General features: G+C 42.4%; 1 protein-coding gene across 1 annotated transcript in view; it reads right to left on the reverse strand.

Annotated features, from left to right (window-relative positions):
* Window positions 1-3,946: 3,946 nt before the first annotated feature.
* ARHGEF33 (Rho guanine nucleotide exchange factor 33) overlaps window positions 3,947-21,831 on the reverse strand; it is a 61,475-nt gene continuing 43,590 nt past the window's right edge. The window contains exons 12-16 of the mRNA XM_007945051.2: window positions 20,406-20,554; window positions 19,261-19,425; window positions 15,746-16,553; window positions 11,101-11,240; window positions 3,947-4,076 (exon numbers count right to left, since the gene is read on the reverse strand). Of these exons, the coding sequence (XP_007943242.1) occupies window positions 3,947-4,076; window positions 11,101-11,240; window positions 15,746-16,553; window positions 19,261-19,425; window positions 20,406-20,554 (1,392 nt within the window). The remainder of the gene's footprint in view (window positions 4,077-11,100; window positions 11,241-15,745; window positions 16,554-19,260; window positions 19,426-20,405; window positions 20,555-21,831) is intronic.

Consider the following 21,831-nt stretch of genomic DNA (forward strand, 5'->3'; position numbering starts at 1 on the left):
CAGTTCTTTTTTCTGTCTTAAAATTCAATCTATGCATAGTATCTGAGTGCTAAAGTTTGAATACCAGATCATCCAATTAGTGGTGTAAGAGGTAGTAGCTCTTAAACTTCAGTGGGCCAAATGATTTTATGTTTGGTTAAACTATTTGTTATATTATGAAAGAGTACAGTAGGGAGAAGCCTTAGAGTGTTGGTCCACAAATCCCTGGTTCTCAAAGATTATAATTCTGGAGTAAGGACAGCCCTTTCTTGGTCTTGCACACAAATCCAAAGGGGCCTGTTGCCACTTAGAGTACTGCTTTCTGCCTATCAACCCATCTCTTCCAGGAGACAGCTGTGGTCTCCTGTATAAACTCTGCTTTTCCAGAAATCTGAAGATCGAAGATGTAGCAGTTGCCAAACTCCTTCCCACACTGACTTCATACCTAATTACATTAAAGTATCATTAATGTCCAAAATCCAGACTCACAGAAACTCTGCTTAGTGATTTGGCATTGCAAGATCCTATCTTTCCTATTGTCCTACTTAGATTATGAAATGAACAACACAAAGAGTAGCAAACTTTTTTTAATGGAGAGATGTTTTCTTATTCTTACTGCACCTGTTAAAGTGACAGTGGTGGCTTTACCTGCTTCTGAAGAGAACTACATTTGATTTCCCTTATGACTGATTTTTTTTTTTTCTGTCAAAAAATTAAAAGTGGGGAGGTAAAGTGACAGTCCTGAGGTTCTTTGTCAAATTGTTGTTGTTATATGCTGTCGAATCAGACGCAACTCATAGCGACCCGTCCTTGGGTTTCCAAGGCAGTATCACTACGGAAGTAGATTGCCCCATCTTCCTTCCAAGGAGTGGCTGATGGGTTTGAACTGCTAGCCTTCTGGTTAGCAGTTAAGTGCCTTTAGGCACTACACTACCAGAGCTCCTTTTGTCAAATTAAGAGTATAAATTATTTTCTCTAGTCCTCTACCTGTTAGAGCACCACCATTATCGTCAGCATCAACCATTTATGGAGAGCCTACCTATTCTGTGTGGACTCTTCTAGAGGTCTAAAGGGACGACATTCTTGTTCAGAAGACAAAGCAACTACATAAAAAGATATACAAGTTACACTATAACAGGTCACAGAAAGATGAGGGGACTTAAACTGGGTCTTGACGATGAGCGAAGAGGAAGGAGGCCAGAGTGAACCTGAGAAAAGTGTGTGACTTGTAGGAAACAGTAAAAGCCCAGTTTAGTTGAGGTAAATTCACCCAGAATTGCAAAGTGGAAGAGGGTAGCCAGAAAGAAAATGGACCCATACTGAATAGAGAGCCTTGAATATCAAGGAGTTTGGAATTTGACTTAGGCAAATAAGAGCAGTTGAAGAGTTTTGCACAAAGCTGTATTTTAGAATATTAGCATGTTAGAGATATGTAGGATAGATATGAGCAGCAAGTGGTCAGGGCAATTAGAAAGCTACCAGAATTCATGTGATCCTCAGCCTATATGACTATGAGACCAGAAGAACTAGATGGTGCCCGGCCACCACTGACAACCACTCAGAGGGGGATCTATGTAGGAGATCCTGGATAGAGTGGGAGAACAATGTGGAATGAAACTCAAAATCATTTGGGGGAAAAAAAAACCAGGACCAGGTTTTGCTGGTCTGATAGAGCACTGAGACTAAGGCCCCTAGCTGCTCTTCAAGTCTGGAATTGAACCCACACCTATGGCTTCCAGCCAAAAAGACAGGCATATGAGTTGAACATTTACCTGAGATAGATACACTCCTTGGAGAGAACAATCATGGGAGAAAGAAGGGCTATTAATGCATAGGGAGACAGCTCAGGAGGCAGGAGTACATGGAGGAATGGACACAGGGAAGAGGTAACTATTGGGAGGAAGTGGGAGGGGAGCTGTTGCATTGGGGTAAATTATATTCAATGTCATGAGACAAAGTGTATGTGAACTGCTGTATGCAAAGTGAATTTGCTCTGTAAATTTTCACCAAATCACAGTCAAATAGAAAAATTAAGTTTCTAACTTAATCCTAATTAGAAAAAAAAAAAAAAAAAAGAAAGCTACCAGCAGAATCTGGGTATCAGGTGATGGGACCCTGAGAATGGCAGCATTGATTATTTATTAGCTTTACAGACTAATTTCATAAATACAGCTAAATTGAGTTGTACTACAAATATGGCATCAAGATTTTTCAAAGGATGTTATCAAAATGAAAATTTGGGGTAAGTATGATATTTTTTAAAATCTCTCTAGTAACTGATTATTTTGCTGATAAAACAATATGAAGGGGAAAGCATTTTGTAGTTTCATAGGTTTTATTTAAGGGGTTGTGATTTCTCATTTCCCTTTCCTTGTCCAGTCCATATGGCATTGTGCTTTCAAGCACTGCCCCAAAACTTCTTTGGCTTGATAATAGAAATCTAATTTCAGATGAATTCATTAATTTCAGTAAAATGAAAAGCTTGTGACTTATATTGGAAACCTGAAAAATGCTCCAATGATCCTTTAAGTCTTCCAGATACCTGTTTTTCAAAATACTAGTGAATGAATTGCTAGTTAGTCATCAGACAAGTAGAAGAAAACTTGTAACACTTAGAAGTGAAAGTTCCTGTACCTCTTTATCAAACAGTGTATTCCTAGAGGAACAGCCTCTGAAGAAGTCAGTTGGTGCATCAAGATTGTGAATGAACAGTAACCAAATGCCCCTCATTTATTATAGCTAACTGCCTAGAGAGCGAGAAAGATTGTTTAAACCTACATTTTTGCCAGGGTGTGTGGGACATGTCAAGGATGGTGACCATCTTCACTGTATATCCTTGTGGAAATAGAGCACAATTCATTACCCCAGAGCCAGGCAGGCCTCATTGCAATATGATTCCTTTATCTGAACTGTAGGAGGTTTGTTTCTTTACAACTGACTTCTGGGAAACAGAGTTAGGTACTGCCAACTCTGAGTTTTCATTCTGACCTTCTGGTGTTTAGCAATGACAGTGTGTAAGGCATTAAAGCACTGGTGTTGTTGCCACCTTTCCATATTGAAAAAAGACTTTTAAGAGGATGTGGTTTCCCGCCCCCCAACCCAGCTGGCCATCAGTGTGTATGACACTCAGGATCACTCCTGGATCTCTGTACCGAATGCTCTAAAAAACAGACTCTGGACTACTCCCTCCCCCACCCCCCACCTCAGCACAGCCCACATAAGGGAAAACGTTTCCTTGGCCCCCAGTTTCTAAAGAAATAATTTTTACTTATTTTCATAACCATAGAAGTGTAATTAATACTACTCTCAAGACTGTTATCTTGTTTGGAGATCAATGTATCTTTAAGCTTTGAACCTTCTGTTCAGAGGTTTGCATTTTCTGTTCACACAGTTTAAGACAAAAATTCTCCACAATTTAGATTTGCAACACGTAAAATACAGTTCTGTTAATTGATCTTTCTCCTTAAGATATGCTAGGTATTGCTTTGGGGTTCTTGGAAGACAGATGGCAGGACAGCAGTGACCCCTAATATAGTTCACTATGTTAGGCTACAAACACTGGGATGAATTAATAAGCTAAATGCTTAGAAAGCATAAAATTCACATCCATGTTAAATATGAACATGCTCAAAATTATACTAGGGGAATGACTTCAAGGTGGAAGTTGTTCTTAAAAACATTTATTTTCCTCCAAATTTATTGAGGTTTTCTGTAATGCTGTGAAAAGTCTTCATTTCCCTTTTCCCAAGTGTTGAGGTTCAAAAAACCAGCTCTTAACCATAGACTAATCTTCATCTCTTCAATGTCTTGTATATTGATTTCATTTCATATGTAAGTATTTAATTAGTTCTCCTCAGTGATTTATACATCAATAGATATATATATATATATATATATATTCCTGCACAGATATATACAAGCTTTTTATCCTCATCTTACCACTTGACAATACAACTTTAAGTATGTTTTACACAGCTGTTCCTTGGTCAAGGTCATTTGCAAGAGCAAGTCGGTTTCTGAAGAAATCTTGTTTGGTGGGTGAAGGATCCATTGAGGGACTCTCATTAGTTTTTTCCCTGTATTCTGATCCACTGGACCTAAAATCTCAGCACACAGATAAAGTACAGGTTGATTTGGTTTTAATTGTTTTCAAATATTTTATCTATCTAAATTGTTTTGCATTTGTTAAACAGTGCCTCCTAGATCTGGAATAATTTTTACTTCCCCTGGATTTCATAACTCAGGACATGTGTATCTGAGATTTGCATCGAACATAAAGAGAATATTTTCCTAATGCTTTATGGGGACAGTTGTGACAACTGTCCTGAGTAGATGTTTAGTGTAATATACTGTGTAAATAGCATTATAATAAAGGATAAAAAGGTCAGAAAATTTAAAAAAAAAAAAAAAAATCCAATTTTTAATTCAACCAAGTTAACTACTCCACAAATACCAAGGCCCTTAAATTGAAATGGTTGGAATTCATTGTTCTCAACCAAGGTTATAAGGACCTTTACTGATTTGGGTGTTATATTACAAACTCTTGCTTTTGCTTGTTTTCATTTTTAAATGAAAGATTTATTGAAGCCAACCACGCATATATGCTACATTTGGTAGAATAAAGAAATTAGTACAGTAATCAGATTGAGGAGATACCATAATCTCAGCCACCACAAAGGAGACCAGGCCCAATCAATAGTCAACAACTCAAATCAGTCCAATTGAGTTCCCAGTCGAAGGTACATTCTTCCTTTATCTTGGTTAAGCCAGTTGGGCAATCCATTTCAGCTCTGCACCTTCTCCAGTTCATGTCAGAAGTCCCTGGAGGGAGGAGGCTTTCTAGAAATAACCTCTGATAAGCTCAGCTGGGGCCCTTTGGCTAGCTTAAACTCTGAGCTAGAATGGGTAAAACCAGCCCAGTGACTAGGAACCAATATCAAAAGACTTCATGAATGTATGTATGAAAGTGATGCTAGGAAGTTCTCTGTCTAAAGCTCCTACACAACTGACCAAGGTCCCCATATCCTGAGGCTGAGTCAGGTATGCTTCCACATCCACAAAAGGATAACGGCCACTCAAGGTCTTTCCTATCATAGGTGTGCTATGAGTACTTGTTATTAGATAAATCAATGATGACTACCAGTTTCTTAAAAAAAAAAAAGGAGCAGAATTCAAACATCCCCTTTTATTATTCAAAGAAAGAAGCAGGATCCACACAAAGAGTAAAATCCTGATATCTGGAAATCTTATGACTGACTAGTTTTTTTTTTCACTTTTCATCTTGATATTTGATGTGTTAGAAGAAGCCATAGCTGCCCACCATGCTTTCTACTTCAGGTCAATAGGGAGCACTTTCCCACTAGATCCTAATGAAGAAAAAGTATTCTATGTCTCAACCCCAGTTCAGTTAGGTACTCATCAACTGTTCCCAAATAAGATGAAATCTAGGTGAGTTAAAAGTCCTCTCCACAGACCACCCCCCTGGAACTCTTCCTGAAACAACCTCATGTGCCCCACCCTAAATCTCCAAGCCTTCTTTCAACAACCCCCTACCTCCAGTTCAAATCATCCCTGATTAGTCCAGCTGTGCCTAAAATGTTGTTAAAAAGATAGATATGGTTGGCCATTTCACTCTTTCTCCATATCTTCTGTCATCCAGAAGACTAGGAAAGCCTATGGGTTGGGGCAGGAGGGAGTAGGGAGCAGGATTTGAATCTGACTGCTTTTTGTTCTGAATTGCTTCCCCACATGGAGTTTCTCATCAAAAGTCATTACTCAGAATTTCAAATCTTCACCTCACGTTTCCCCTCTTAGCTACAACTAATCTCTCCAAAACCCAACATGTCACACTTTGATTGTTCCAACATGCAGCTGTTTAGTGTTTACCTGAAAATGGGAAAGCTTTGATGTCACCACCAGCCCCAAGGACCACAGAAATCTTCACCAGCTGCGTTCCCATTTCTGAAACAAATGCCAAAATCGCCCTGTCTAGTTTTTAAAGTCCACAGACTCAGCTTAGTTGTTTTTCTTTTTTAACTGCTATTCTCACAAACTGTGTCTCCAGGTGTCTGAATTTCTCTGCATTTCTATATAGTAAATTTAATGAACTACTAACTAGATTGCTAATCCTTGTCAAAGGATCCTACTCTAGCCATGACTAAAAAATCACTTTCTTCCCTTTAAAGATAATTTTAACTGACCTCTTCATAATGCTTACATAGTATATGGCTACCTGAATACCTGAACACCTGGACTCTTCCAGTGGTATGGCCATTAGACTCTGGAGTAACATACTTAATGACTTGGAAATAACCTGCAGAATCTAGGAGAAAGGGCCAACAGATTTGCTTTTATTCCCTTTCTCTTTAAACCAAATGACTTTTGAGCTTTGGGGGCCATTTTGACTGAGGGCAGCTCTCAGTGGACATTAGAGGGGCAGAGTAGTCAAAGGTAAAGTGGCTGTCAGTATACCCTGACACACAGCCACCCAAGCTTTTGCTGCAGAGAAGGAAAATGAACAGTCCTGTTGCTAACTTTGCTTCTACTCAGTTGGCAGAGACAAAAACAATAGCAAGTGGGTAGGTCATCCAAGAACAGATCTGCTACAAGTAAACCCTGAGAGTTTGTTTGGAGCTGGGAAAGCAGGAAGGTTGGAATGCAGTGTCACAGACACTTCTGACCTAAGAAGAATTGGTCCTCTGATTGGAAAGAGTGTTCTCTTAAAATCTTTAGGAGACATGCACATGGAGAAGCAGGGAGCGGGGGACACCTATCCTATCAGCCAAATCCATCAGCCCTGGTCACCAACAGGGTGATAAACGAGCATTCATGTGATAAATACTTGCTGAGTGCTATAAATATTCACTCTGCGCTAGGCACTGTGTGCTAGGTTAACCTTGCATTTGGACTGTTTGCTCCGAACAGGCAGGAACTTTCTTTTCCTTATTTTTCACTGGACAGAACCTAGTGCACTAGACAGATCACTGGTGACTGATTTGAAATGACCTACTTGGAAACATTTGTAATCAGGGATAAGTAATCTGAAATGTTTATCCCTTCAACCATCCCTTTCTATTTTAAAGTTATATAAGGCAATGAAACAGGAAATGAGAGAGAACCCCAAGTGGATAAGAATGGGTTGAGGGACTTAAGATGACCTCTTAAAGGGGACAGAGAGGGAGGGGAGGATAAAAAGATCAATGGATTCTTTAGTAGTCCTATTTTCTATTACATGGTCTGTTCCACAGCCGAGGCTGGGCATATGCAGAAATAGCTGATAAGACACCAAAAGAAGAGAATTCACTAACATTCAATTATATATGGCCCTGTAGAAGTACTCTTTGTGTGTGTGATTAAGAAAATAGAGGTATTCTGATGTAATGGAGAGAGAGGGTGATGACTGGCTGGAGACACTCTGGGTGTGTTAAGTATGAAGTGCTAATGAGGAGAGTGGGTGAGGAAGTGGGATTAATCACCTCAATGGCATATACTTTATCTTCCAATCCCTTCAAAGTGAGAGGAGGGCACCAACTCCATTCCCTCTCCCTAAACTGTCTACACCATCTTCTTCCCCCATGACTCACCCCCCAAAATACTCATTAACCTGAATGCAAGATTTATATATAAAGATGAAGAAGCTTTAGCCTCAAACTTCAGGATAGTCTAGGTTTAAGCCTTATCATGTTAGTCTGTTCTGGCTTCAGAGAATCCTCATTAAAAAAAAAAAAAAATTTAAGTCCTTTAACATTTTCAAACTTTAAGATATGTAGTCTTCATTCTGATCAATTCTGGGCAGCTTTCAGGGGCATGTGACCTGATATCTAACCAGGACAGATGTGCCTGAGATGGAAATAATCAGAGCATCATCCTTTCCCCCAAATATCTTGGGCATTTTTCAGGATTTATTTTTATGATGTCAGCTTGACTCTCCCTTTTGAATCCTTGTGAGTCAGAGCATCCGGCCCTCCCAGCCTCAGAGGGAAGAGAACCCTTTCTCAGGTTTTCTGTTGCATCTGGCTCCATGCCTAGCTTCATCCCGAAGCAGCATTCTGGGTGTGTGGGGCCACCAGCCAAACAAGCCCCTATGGATACAAAAAGTGTGTCAGTGTAGACAGGAATGAGCCTCCAGAGGGCCGTGGGGGAGGCAGGCAGCTCTTCCAGCACAGGCCCTTTTGGGGCCTGAGGCCAGGCTCTGGTGTGGTTCTAGGCCCCACTAAACAGAGTCGCAGGGCTTGCTGCTAGCCTGACCTCCTCACACACAGGAGGAGAATGGGCTGAAGGCCTCTTTCTTGTTCCTCCCTGTACTTGTCCACGCGCCCAACTTCAGAGTGCAAGAGCCTACATAATGGGATGGCACCACGTCACACAGGATTCCTATACAAGTGTCTCACATAGAACATGCATATAAGAAAGGATGGTGAATCAATGAGAAGAATGGTGTGTTCATTTGAGTTAAAAGTCACTGAACTTTTTGTGCTCAGCTTGCGCCTCCCTGCCCTTCCTCTCTACCTTAGCATAATGGTGCAAACTTTCCATGGTCCTTGTTTGAAACTCAGGAGAAGCTACTCAAGCTGCTACTTCATCCCATACCAAGTCCCCTAAGTACCACCATGACAACCTGAATGAGCTATCAGCAGACATCATCTGATGGTGCTTATGTCCTAGGCAGGGTCTGCAAAGCCAGGAAAGCTACCCGAGGGCATAGTCGTCTGGTGCCACCTAGATGTCTCTTCAGATAATACTTCAGATTTAAATACAAAGGATAGGACCATTACTGGTCACAGCAGTATTATTTATGCTGGAGGAATTGAGGGACTCATCTATGAGAAAGGACATGAACCAAATCCATTTGGCCCAGTATCTAAGAAGAACCCAAAAAGCAGAAAGAAGACTGAAAGCAACCAGCAAGAATTTAGGAAGCCTATGTCTATTGAAAGATAAATCCTGCTTTTCTACATGGTGAGTCTGTAAAATTACAGGTCCCAAGGCCCATATTGAGTTCTTGTTTCAGGATATAAAAAAAAGATGTGATTACTCAGATTTAGCTGCTACATAGTCAAACTACAAGTAAATCAAATCTCAGCACTAGAAAGGCCACTGGTCATTATCTTGAGTGATCTCCCATCTAGGACAAATCTTTTCCATGACACGCCTGACCATGATCATCTAGCTTTTGCTTAAATAAAGAAAACCCATTCCCTTTTGAGGCAGCCAACTCCAAGTCGGTTCCAGGCAGCTAAATCAGTAGCCAAGTTCTTCCTCATCCCCCTGCTTCAGTCCACGTCCTCTGCCTCAGGTAAGAGGCAGAGCATTCCCAGATCTCTCTGATAAACAGGAATTTGTAAAGGAACCAATGGTGGTTCCATTGCTCATTGCTTTCTAACACATAGCACCTTATTGTTGTTGTTGTTTTGCCATCGAGTCGGCCCCGACTCATAGTGACCCCTCCTTGGGTTTCCGAGGCAGTATCACTACGGAAGTAGGATTGCCCAACCTTCCTTCCGAGGAGTGGCTGGTGGGTTTGAACCGCCAGCCTTCTGGTGAGCAGTCAAGTGCCTTAGGCACTATGCTACCAGAGCTCACGCACATAGCACCTAGTGATCATAAATGGTAATAGGCAAAAAGTGGCTGTTTGTTTTGTGAACATTTAGCAGTACTTAAAAAAAAAAAAAAAAAAAAGATAGGCCCAAGCAGTGATCTTGGGAGTTCTGAGTTTTTAGAAAGATTTAGAAACCTAAATCCCAAGATCAGACTGGAAAACTGCCTGCTAATAGGTTCCCTACCCCTGCTAAATTTGTCAGATGTAGACACTGGCCAGGAAAGATCTAAATCTATGGTCCTAGAGAAAGGGATGCAATTCTTAATTCCTCAGCCCTGAATAAAGAAAGTGGTGTGAGGACCTAGCATGCACTGGGCTTCATTAGCAAAAGTGAAATGAGCCTTAGCAGAGTAGGGCTGTGGCTAACTGCAGGATCTTTGCTTTCTCCTTACCCTCTCCACCATCCATCTGCCAGTAACAATAGGCAGGGACCAACAATCAGGAACCCACTAATCTCAGTACCACCTTCCCTCAAATAAAAGAAGTAGACAAACCATTTTAAAAAAAGAAAAAGCGTCCTTATTCCAGACCTGCCCTGAATTCTTCCATCAAGCCTAGTAGCTAAATCAACCAGTGACCTCTACCTTCCAGAAGAAAGTGATTTACTTATCAGCTCTTGTATTGTCAGGTGGCAATAGTGCCTTTGTTTACCTTTTTCCATCCATTAGAACATAAAAGACTTTTTGTGTAAAACTAACTGCAAGAACCTCCTCTGCCAAGAGAAACTAAGTAGCAAGGAAAATCTAAGAGAGAATGAGGGTAGAAACAGCAGTCTCACACAGGCACTGGTTGGACTGGGGAAACTCCCTCTATGGCCAAATGCTAAAGCTTAGCTCTCTCTGACAGCTCATGCTGGGTTTAGTCACTGTCTCCCAGTCTGTAAGACAGTTCTGCTAAGTGCTAACCCAAATGTGTGGTGGGTGATGTTTCATAAGGACCTAGAATCTTAAAGGACCACAGAGGGGAAATGCCTAGTTTTTGCCTCTTATGGAATATGGAAACTGAATTCAAGAGATTTTTAACTAGGGTCCAAGCCAAATCCACACATTAAGGAAAAAACTCTAGCAGAAGTTCCCATAAATGTGGGCTAGCATGCAGGACAACTCTAGGACCCTGCAAGCAAAAATGCTGAGGAAATGCCCTTAGGAAATTTCCAGAGGTAGGTGGTACCCATTACACCCATTACAACCCTAGTTCCCATTCTTCCCATTCTAGAAAGGATTTGATTGCCACCAGCTCATTTCTCAGAACACCTCTGCTCAGTCCTGTTAAGACACATGACTTTAGCAAAAAAGGAAGGGAGAGCTAAAAGACAAAAGAGGCAGGGGAGAGAGCTGAGTTTGCTTCTACTGTGGGAGATTATCATGAGAAACATCTTCACCCAGCAGGGATCGTGGCTACTGGGTTCAGGCACTGAGCTTGAAGAAACTGTGTAAGACCAGGCTACTTGAGACTTATATTTGTTTTAAAAAAAACCTCAAAGGAAACGAGTTACAATGCTGTCTTGTCTAAGGGCTACTCACTTCTTTTTAAAGAGCTTGCGGAAGGAGCTGCGAAAGCCCCCTTTCTGGTCTTGCCTGGGGTTTTGATCGCTGAAAGATGTTTGTTCACTTTCTCTCTCTTCCTTTGGACAGAATCTGGTGGTGTCTTCTAAATGCATCTCCTGAAAACACAAAAGAGGAGTGTTTTTTTTACTCTTCTAAAGTAAATACCTATCCTGACTGTGGGACCACTTTTGAGCTGTCACTTTCCTCTTACTTTAAGAAAACCAAAGGCAGGCACCCATTCCCAACTAAAGTATATCTAAGAAATCTGTAGTTGAAAAGAGGGTAATTTTTGGCTATGTGTAGAAGGATTTAAGTATGAATTAAAGAAATAGCCTAGAATAGTATTACGATATAACAATAACTAAAGAGTAGGAAATAATAAAGTTAGCTAATGTTTAGAGTATAGAAATTAAATTCTTATTCTGGCACAAGCAATGTCTTTATGGCAAACCTGTAGTTTTTCCCTCAGTCTCTGAGTTGTTTCCTCTTTCTTTAAAATTAGAACATTGCTTAATTATGATTCTAGCTTCAAAGTCATGTTCCTAGCTCTCCATTTTAGGCATACATGAAAGAAGGAGTTTTTGAGAGATCGGACCTGTTGAAATAATGTTAACTAGTATTTCCAGTCTGCAAATATGCCTTTGGTGCACTATGCCACCAGAGCGCCTGTGAGTTTATCCCTAGTACTTGGACTTCTAAATAAAAAATAAGGCTCTATCTTTGTGAACTCTCTAGTTTCTTTTTTAAGTGTAACATGTGCTAAATAAAATAAATGTATATATGTATTTATAAGAAGCTCTGGTGGCAAAGTGCCTAAGACATTTGACTGCTAACCAGATGGCTGGTGGTTCAAACCTACCAGCCACTCCTTGGAAGGAAGGTTGAGCAATCCTACTTCTGTAGTGATACTGCCTCGGAAACCCAAGGAGGGGTCACTATGAGTCGGGTCCAACTCGATGGCACATAACAACAACAATGTATTGGAATTGACTAGATGGCAGTAGGTTGGGTTGGATTTTTGTTGTTGTTGTTTTAAAATATGTATTTATATGCATGTATAGGTTTTAAGCTAGATATGCATACATATTTATATCTCATGTGAACAAAATATTTACCTTGAGGTGACTGCAACCTAAAAATAGCCACTTCATTTTGAATAACCTTCAGAGAACCCATAGAGTAAAAGTAAAACCCACCCCAGTGGTGCTTTGAAAGCCTCATGAATTGGATGGGTGACTGCTTACTATAGAGAAGTGAAGAGTAGGGATGATTTAAAAAAAAAAAACCAACATGAATTTGACTTTAATTTGGGGTTGTAGTTATAGATATGGAGATGTCTTGAGATCCAACTAAGATTATTCATAACTAAACCATGGAGATCTTGATGGCTTAGTACATGCAGTGTTTCTCCAAGTGTGGTCCTAGGACCATAGGGACACGTGGGACCTTTATTTAAAATATAGATTCCTGAGCCCAACCTCAGATTTTCTGATTCAGAATCTCTGGAGTTTGGGTCTAGGTAATCCTTATGCACACTTGGAGGGGAAAACCAGTGGTTTAAGGCATGCATCAGCCCACCTGCACTTAATGTTTATATAAGTCACCTGGGAATCTTACAAAATGTAGGTTTGATTCAGTAGCTCCAGGCCCCAAGTTCTTCATTTCTAACTAGCTCCCAGGTGATGCATTTGCTACTGGCCCAAGGACCACATTTTGATAAGTAGGATTTGGGAGACTATTAAGGGACTAAACCTATCCATAGTTTAAGGAAAATCTTGCTGTAGAATCATGCTCTTGTTGATAACTTGCATTTGCATAGCATTCCATACTTTTCAAAGCATATTCAGAAATTTTTATCTTATTTGGCCTGATCCTCACAACAACCCTGTGAGGTCAGTAAGGTATATATTCTCATTTTTATAGATAAGAAAACTGGAGGCACAGAGAAGCCAAAGGAATCATCAAAGGCATATAGCTATTTTGAAGCAGAGCCAGGACTAGAACACAGATCTCCTGACCCTTATTCTGGTACTCTTTCCACTGAAACATACACTATCTTCTTTCTTGACTCTTAAAGACTGAAGACGAAGGGCCATGGGATAACTGGCACTGACGGTCAGAGGTGAAAGATACACAGAGTATGTGAAGTGATGGAGCAGTCAATACTTTGCACATCTCAGCAGAAAAGAACTGCCACATTCAAGGATGGGGCTTTTAAAGGGTTAATCTTTTGACACTACAACTCCCCTCCTGTCCATCACTTCAAACACACAATGCACATATAAATGCATATTCACACATGCATTATGCACATATATACACACAAGCACACACAGCCTCTGCCCACAACCTCTCTCTAGGATTCCCAACAACCATGGCCTTCTGAATTTTGAGCACTTTGAATTGGCACTATCACTTGCCTTGCTGATAACCTTTTAAACTTTGACACATGCCTAAGATTGATTTGTCTGAGAAATTTTGCTTACTAGAGTTTTATGAAGTTCAGTATTGGTAATCAGTACCAGGAGGGAATCTGAGACCCTGGGAAGCTCAGCACCATTAGCTGCCACAGCAGCACACGATCAGTTATGCCTTATGTAGATACCAGCCTTGGATTCCTAAGTACAGGGAACAGCAAGCTCTAAGGCACTTCATGATCAGCCCATTCCTGTCCCTCTGGCATAATTTCCAGCACTCCTACCTAGGAAAAAATGACTGTTGTTCAATGTCCAAAGGCCTTTTTTCATGCTTCTTTTCCTCACTCCACCCAGTCAGCTTCTGGGCAGCTTTTAAATTTGAATTTAGACATTTAGCTTATCTAGGAGGCCTTATCTGACCAACCACCTTGTTGTTGGGTGCCATCCAGTACATTAACTCATAATGACCTCAGGTGATGGAACAAAACTGCTCCATAGGGTTTTCTAGGCTGTAATCTTAACAGGAGGAGATCACCAGGTCTTTCTCTCAAGGAGCAGCTAGTGGTCCAGACTGCCAAATGCTTAACCTTTGCACCCTACCATCACCCTCCCATTGCTGACAAGTCGATTCCAACTCATAGAAACCCTATAGGCAGACCGTCAGGTTTCCAAGGAAGCAGACTGACAATCTTTCTCTTGTGGAGTGCCTTGTGGGTTCAGTTAGCAACCAAGTGCTTAACTACCATGTCACCAGAGTTCCTGATCCCTCCAAAAACCGAACCAAACTCACTGCCCTTGAACTGAATCAGACTCATAGTGACCCCTCCTTTGGTTTCTGAGGCGGTATCTCTATGGAAGTAGATTGCCCAGTCTTCCTTCTGAGGAGTGGCTAGTGGTTTTGAACTGCCAGCCTTCTGGTTAGCAGTCAAATGCGTTAGGCACTACACTACCAGAGCTCCCAGGTGCTACACTAACGCAGGTAAAGTTGGTCCAGGACTATGCCATTTTCAAGATGTACCAACACAGAGCTGTCCTGTAAACTTAACCACCACTTCTAAAATGATATTAAAGGGGAAGGCTGGTGGCAAATCAGAACAATCATGTGACTCTCTCTGCTTAATCAGAAATTGCCTTGTCTCAATCACAAATGCTAAGAAAGTGTTTGTTCAGAAACTATTCATCCTTTCTTGGATATTATTTAAGCACCTATTTAAATGCCCCAAGGAGCTCTGGTGGTGCAGTGCCGAAGGCATTTTAACTGCTAACCAGAAAATTGGTGGTTCAAACCCACCAGCCACCCTGCAGAAGCAATATGGGGGCAATCTACTTCGGTAAAGATTTCCCGCCTCCGAAACCCAATGGGGGGGGGTCACTATGAGTTGGAATCGACTGGATGGCAGTGGGTTTGGTTTTGCTTATTTAAATGCCTCAAGGCTTACTGTTACCAAGGTTAGACATCAAAATGCCAAATATTGATAAGGAGATCAAAGAAGGTGTTTGTGACTTCTTTGACTATTTTGAGATGTCTCCATCCCACTGGGGTCTTAAAATTAATGACACGTTTTTCAGTCAAAAGGAAAGCTAGTGGAAATGAACTCAGCTTTGCAGCGAATTCACATTGACATAGGGCAACGTACCTGCTCACAGGCTACAAACAAGAATGTGAGGATGGGGGGGTACAGGTACACCAAGTGTTCAATAGTTTGAACATTTAATTAAGGAGGTGCACCTAACAGCCAGAAGCGGGAATTGGTGTGCAGTGTTTTTGAAGAAGTGAAACTCTGATGGTGCCACAGTTTAGGCAGAAGGGCAGACCACGTGTGTCCCTCTTTGTGGATGTGTGTTGTGGGAGGTATCTAAAAAGAGTCCCCTGCTCTCTCTTTGTTGCTGTACATACAGAAGACAACAGAACTGCTCTTGGTACCCTGACGTTGGAGAATGGGCACCAACATTAGTTGTCAAGGGCACCTGAGTACAAGGTTTAAACCAGGGAGAGAAGCTAAGGCTTCAAGGGCTTTAACCCAGAACTTGTCCCATAGGCCAGCCCAGCCTTGGTCCCTCGCCTGGACCTCACTCCGCTCCCCTCCGCCAAGCGGCTCCCCCTCATCGCTAGGCATGATCGGTGCTCCCTGGAGATCTAGGGACATCCCGTCGCTGAGGCCCGGGGATGCCAGCGCTGTGGGTTTGGTTCGGTTTTACTTTACCCTCCTTACTTCCAAATAGGTCTGTTTTTCGCTTTGGGACCTCTGTTGGGGGAAGAATGTTCTGGGCGCGCCGCGGGCGGCCGCGGCAACGGCCACTGGGCCGTGGGGGGCCGCGGCGCGCTCAGCTTTGATCGGCGCGCGGCCGCCGCTGCTACTGCGCGTGCTGTAGAGGCGCGGGGCCACGGCCTCCGCGGGCGGCGCGCGCGGGAACTCCTTGAGCGAGCGACTCAACGGTTTGGCCTTGCTGTGCGCCTGCGCCGCCGCCTCCAGCTTGTACGCGCCGCTGCTGCTTGCCGGTGATGTGGCGCTCTTGGGAAGCGGTTGCAGAGGGTGCTCGGGCCGTTCGGCCTCCATGGCGAAGCTGACAGGTCGTAGGAAGCAGATATCCAGGCTGGACTCGGACGAGGCGGGCGAACAGTTCTCGAAGAGAGCCGGGGCCTGGAAGGGCTCTTCGTCGTAGGGCGCGGGCAGCGCGAAGATCTCGCCGCCGTACTCGAACTCCTCGTAGCCCGCGGGTACGAAGCCGCGGGCGTCCGTCAGCAGCTCAGCCGGGCCACGCAGGGAGCGCTCCACGTTGCCCAGCGGTTCGGCCGGGGCGGGCTCGTAGTCCATCTCGGGGATGGCCTGAAGGGGCCCGGCGAGCGCCTTCACGTCCTGCTCAGCTGCGCAGAATTGCGCCGGCGCCAGGAGGCTCTCTGGCCTCTCGTGCTTTCTGCCCTCCATCTCCCAGTCACTGGGCTTTCCGGGCTGCATGCTCTCCATCAGACTTTGCTGTGCTTGGCTTTTCTTCACTGGGGGCAGCAAATGTCTTTAAAGGGGAAACAGAATACAAAACAGGTGTGCTTACGGTTTGTTGGTGCAGGACCCACCGAGCGCAAGGCCGGGAGCCACACAACCTACCACACACTGCTGGGGCACTGAACTCTCTCCTCCTCCTCCCAGGCGCCTATGTGTGTGATCTACAAAGCTCCAGAAAACTTCCGATTAAGAGTTCCCACAAGCCCCTGTCCCCCAGATGGGAGAGTGGGGGACCATAAAGCGGATGCCTGAATTACCCGTCTGAGCTTCTCGGAGACAAGGAGGCCCTGTGTAGAGATGGCTGGCAGGCCGAAGACGATCATCACTCCTCCTGTGGAAGCTCTGACCCTCCCTACCACTTGGGACCTGTCATTGTCTCAAGCACTTTTCACTGTTCTCTCCCTTTCTTGCCCTAGCTGAGTCATACAAAATAATGAAAACTTAAATTTTGTTCCACTTAATGGATATTCACACTTAAAAATAATTTTAAGTTCCCAGAAAAAGTAAATGTGACAAGATCTTGATAACTGTTGAATCTGGGTGGTGGGCATAATGGGGTTCACTGTACTCTTCTGTGTATATTTGACATTTTCATAATAAACTAAGAAATTGGTTATGACTCTAATGCATGTTGTATAAGTCATCTCAAACTCCCACCCACAAAAGCATTACCAAATGTAAAAGCTATATACTGAATCTGCCCAACTTCATGGAAGTTTTTAATTTTTAAAATCATGGATAAATAATAGTTTATGTAATAACATTGACATAGCAAACCTATGAGATCAGATAAGATTCTCCAGTTCTGCTGAGATTTAGTTATCACAGAGCTGTAACTGCACACTGACTAAAACTGATTAGTCTGGCAATTTGTTCATTTTACACAAAATGCATAAAGAATGAGAATATAGAAGCTAACACTTGGGTATTTTACTTTGGTGATCTTAAAATGCAAATTAGGGGTCACATTTACCAATGTGAAAAGAAATAGTGAAACAAAATATGACCTGACTTGAATTTCCTTTTAACTTGGAAGACTGCTGTTGAGGGTATTTTTTCTTGTTTGTTTTTTATTTTGCTATTTTTCTCTACACAGAATGTAATAACAGCCATCTTGTTTAGTCTGGGTTTAATCTCTTGGGATTTCATTTTTTGGGCTCTATTTGCTGCACTTCAAAGTTTTATTACTGACTCAAGTGTTGAAATAATCCACAAAGTAAATATCCATTCCCTACCTGTCTCCACCAAGGGGGGAAAAAGTGTTTTTTCTGAGTGGAGTTCTTCCTCCAGGCCTCCTAGAATCTTCTCTTTAGGACAGAAATCATCTTGGGATCTATTTATTATTTTTTAGTGTCTCCCTCCTGCCTCTCTACATTTTCACTTCTATCTCTCTGATAAACGTTCTCATAAAAGGGATAAGAGCAGAAAAAGGAAAAAAAAGATCTATTTTGTGCTATTGGTCAGCTAGGAGCTTTGGTGACATAGTGCCTAAAGCATTTGACTGCTAACCAGAAGGCTGGTGGTTCAAACCCACCAGCCACTCCTTGGCAGAAGACTGGACAGTCTACTTCCGTAGAGATACTGCCTTGGAAATTGGGTCACTATGAGTTGGAATCGACTTGATAACAGTGAGTTTAGTTTGGTTTTGGATTGGTCAGCTGCTTCTCCCAGTAACTGTAACTGGCATTCTAAAAATGATAGTGATTAAAAGTTGATGTAATCTCCATTACCTACTTTTCACTTCATCATAATTTTAGGAAAGAATTTGTATGACTTCTAAATTTTCCTTAAGATAATAAAACCCAAAACAGAAATTAAAGTCTGAGGAATTAGGCTTGTGAGAACTGTCTATACTTGCTGAAGAGGGAATTTTGAGTTTTGAGTTTCTAGAAGTCCCAGTTTCAAAAGCAGCTAAGTTGACTTTTAGAGGTAAAATGATTTCCAGATACATAAATCCTTATTATAAGGATACATGAGCTCTGGTGGTGTACTGCCTAAGGCATTTGACTGCTAACCAGAAGGCTGGCGGTTCAAACCCACCAGCCACCCCTCAGAAGGAAGGTTGGGCAATCTACTTCTGTAGTGATACCGCCTCAGAAACCCAAAGAGGGGTCACTCTAGTCGAAATTGACTCTACAGCAGTGAGTTTGGTTTTTTTTTTTTTTTTAGTGCTCTAGAAGGTCGTGTTCAGAGACTTTAAAAGGCTATCAAATTCTTACACTGCCCAGAAGAACTTTAAAAAAAGCAGTCATAATTGGTGAACAGAGCTTATGAAGTACCTCCTGGAGGAACTTAGACAAGAATCAGAAAGGGCTAAGGAACATTCTTTCTGTGTCACCTCATCCTTGGAGCCCAGACCTTTGACCAGGTTTCTCTTTCCCTCTACTGTAACTTTTGGAGATTTTAACTTGGTTCTCACCTTTCCAAAGAGCTGTAAAATGTCTTCTTATTCTCATTGACACTCTCATCTATCATTGTCCAAAACCAAAGACACTTAGGCTGTAGGTGGAGAGCAGTTGTGTGTGGTAAAGTTGTTGGGAGGAACTTCCAGCCTTAAGCCTACCCTTAACACTAGTGCCTTCTTGTGGGATCTAGATATCAGGTCTGCTGCTTGGCCACTACATAAAGGCCTGATCCAGGCTGTGCTGCTACCCTACACAGACTGCCTGGCACCAGAGGACATTGCCATTAACCTTTCCACAGCAATAGGTGCTTACGTGACAGCAGGGCCAGAACTGGGAGCAGAAGGGTAGGGTTGCAGTATTTCTTCTGAGTGCATCCCACTGTCACGGACAGCCTCAGGACCTGTAGTGGGGGAAGCATCTTGCCCGACATTTGCACACTGGGAAGCCAGTCCTTTGTAGAGCTTTGCCATGGATGACCTAACAGAATAGAGGCAATCATTCTTAAGATATACAGTGGGAAATTGGTTCTCTGAACAGGCAGGTTATGCCAAGACAGAGAAACAGTATTTCTCAGATGAAGTTCAGCCCTGAAGATCTCTCTCTAAGGGCCCTCTTTAACCAGGTTGTGTGCAAGCTGGCTGCTGGGCATGAAAGGGATGCTGATTAACTGACTAAAATAAGCTTGAGGGCTGGCATGGGGAAACAGATGCATTACAGAAGCCATGGCTTAGCATATAGCATCTTTTTCTGGACTAAAACACCCACAGAAATGATTCTCGTTTCATCCAGGTGAGTTGGGATGAGGTTGAAGGAAACGCTGGTCATTAGCTCTGCTATGAGCCACTTCTATTCCCTATGAGGCACAGATTTTCTGTAATCAGCCCTTACTGTTTATTCCTAGTATGAAATCTCTTCAGTCCCCTTTACTTTTTTGCTTTATTTTTTATCCATAGAACTTATCACCATATAATTTATTTATTCACTGACTGTCCAACTCTAGAAAATAAATTCCATGTGGCTATTGTCTGTTTTGTTCATCATGGTATATTTAATGCCTAGACAGTGCCTAGTACCCAATAGTTCCTCAATAAATCTATATTGAATTAATGAAACCACATTCTGTTCTGTGAACTATAATTTTGAACCTGGAAAATTTAGGAAAACTGAACTATTTTTGAGGGGTCAGCAACATGGGATAAGAGGGATATGCATAGACAGTAGAGTGAAAGTCCTTATTTTCCTAATACCCACCAAAGTAGATGCCCCCTGCAGTAGGCGACCTGTCCACCTCTCTCCCCTCCCCTTCCCTCTCCTCTTCTACCTGCCCCCCCCCATCACTGCATTCCAGCTACTTAACACACAATGTTACTTGTGACAGACACCTAGACTGACTGGTCTACCTCCCTGTTCTCAGAAGCCTTTGACTGACCCTCCACGATGCAACATCAGAACCTTACTTCTTGAGTTTTTTCCGTTTCTGAATAAGCAAATCCTCATTGCATTGAAACAGCAGAGTATAGTGTGAGATAAATACTCTGAGGCGTTGAACACACACCAGAAGTAGGTAATAGTCAGGGTGTTCCTGCTCCGTGAACTTCAAGACATTCTGGATGAAGGAAAAAGGAAGCAACATTGTATAGTTAGAATGAAAAGTTGTTTTGTCTCTTCTGCACCTTGCTTCAATCTATAAGAGCTACATAACCATTTAATCAATATGACTAACAATACATATAAACCAAAGACCAAATCACTGCCATCGAGTCAATTCCAACTCATAGTGACTCCCCTTGGGTCTCCAAGGCAGTAAATCTTTATGGAAATAGATTACTCAGTCTTCCTTCTGCAGAGTGGCTGGTAGGTTTGAACCACCAACCTTCTGGTTAGCAGTCAAATGCCTTAGGCACTATGCCACCAGAGCTCCTTAACAATACATATAGCCCATCTAAATATTAGCTGAAAGGTCAAACTTGCTGGGTTTTTGTTCATTCTACCAAGGGAAAATAATAGTCACTATTGCCCATTGTGGTAAGGAGCTCTGATGGTTAAGGCATTTGGCTGCTAATCAAAAGGCTGGTGGTTTAAACCTACCAGTTGCTCCATGGGAGAAAGATGAGGAAGTCTGCTTCCATAAAGATTTATAGCCCTGGAAACCCAATGGGGGTCTCTATGAGTTGGAATCGACTTGATGGAAGTGAATTTTTGGATTGCCCATTGTGGAGACATATACTGCTTTTAATGAACTTTCTCACCATGGTCTTGTAACTCTCACCAAACACTGATGAGACTATGCAAATGAGGTGTTTGGTCCACCAAAGGGATTGGATACAAAACAAAAAAACACAACACACTGCCATCAAGTTGGATCCAACTCATAGTGACCCATCCTTGGGTTTCTGAGGCAGTTATCACTATGACAGTAGATTGCCCAACCTTCCTTCCAAGGAGTGGCTGGTGGATTTGAACCACCAGCCTTCTGCTTAGCAGTGGATAGCTTGCTAATAATGGAAATAAGGTGTATGGCATGCTTGTGGAGGTAGAGCCATGCAAATAAGGTATATGGAACCCTAACAAGGGGATTGGTCATTTTTGCCACCCTGCTAGGCTTAAAAGAAGACATCTCAGAGGAGGACGGGAGGGACTTGACTACCACTAAGAAGAAGATATGGGAGCAGAGTTCATTCTTCTGACCTGAGTTCCCTGTGCTAGGAACCTTCTAGACCCAGGAGACAGCTGTAACACTCAGAGAGTGTTATCTCATCATCTCAGGCAGTAAGAAATGGTGAGGAGAGGCGGGGCAAGATGGCGGACTAGGCAGAAGGATTGCACAGACCCTCTTCAACAAAGAAAAGGGAAACCAATTAACACAGACACAGAAGATAATCT

Source organism: Orycteropus afer, unplaced genomic scaffold (genome assembly GCF_000298275.1).
Source record: "Orycteropus afer afer isolate SDZICR_OR568_19922 unplaced genomic scaffold, OryAfe1.0 scaffold00131, whole genome shotgun sequence".
NCBI lineage: Eukaryota > Metazoa > Chordata > Mammalia > Tubulidentata > Orycteropodidae > Orycteropus > Orycteropus afer.